This window comes from Nanorana parkeri, unplaced genomic scaffold (assembly GCF_000935625.1).
Source record: "Nanorana parkeri isolate BGI_ZX_2015 unplaced genomic scaffold, ASM93562v1 scaffold924, whole genome shotgun sequence".
Lineage (NCBI taxonomy): Eukaryota > Metazoa > Chordata > Amphibia > Anura > Dicroglossidae > Nanorana > Nanorana parkeri.
This window is the reverse complement of record NW_017307192.1, coordinates 690,141-690,484: the sequence shown is the minus strand read 5'-3', so window position 1 is coordinate 690,484 and position 344 is coordinate 690,141. Positions and strand designations below refer to the sequence as shown.

At 35.8% G+C, this 344-nt stretch overlaps 1 protein-coding gene across 1 annotated transcript in view; it reads right to left on the bottom strand.

Moving 5' to 3' along the window:
• Positions 1-265: 265 nt before the first annotated feature.
• TTI2 (TELO2 interacting protein 2) overlaps positions 266-344 on the bottom strand; it is a 12,288-nt gene continuing 12,209 nt past the window's right edge. The window contains exon 7 of the mRNA XM_018566203.1: positions 266-339. Within this exon, the coding sequence (XP_018421705.1) occupies positions 266-339 (74 nt within the window). The remainder of the gene's footprint in view (positions 340-344) is intronic.

Sequence of the window (344 nt, the reverse complement as noted above, 5' to 3'; positions counted from 1 at the left end):
ATTACCCCAAAAAATTCAAATCACTTACAAAGGTGGAAATGTCCTTTAAGACAGAGATATCCAATTGGGGTATCAGGGAGTCCGTCACAGTGCCTAGTTATGTTTTTTGTGGGCTTATTAGCGTTTTGTTCCTCTTGCAAACAGTGACTACAACTTTAAAAATGTATGTTTCAGTTTTTATTTTTTTTAAAGTCATCTGAATGAAAGACAGCAAAATACAGGAATTATATACACAACAGGAAACAATAGTCCAAGTTTATTTTGGTTACTGGAGTTCATCCTTTAAAACTCTGCTAATGCATTTCACCATGTCGGGGTCCTTACAAATTGTGGGGATTCCTTGC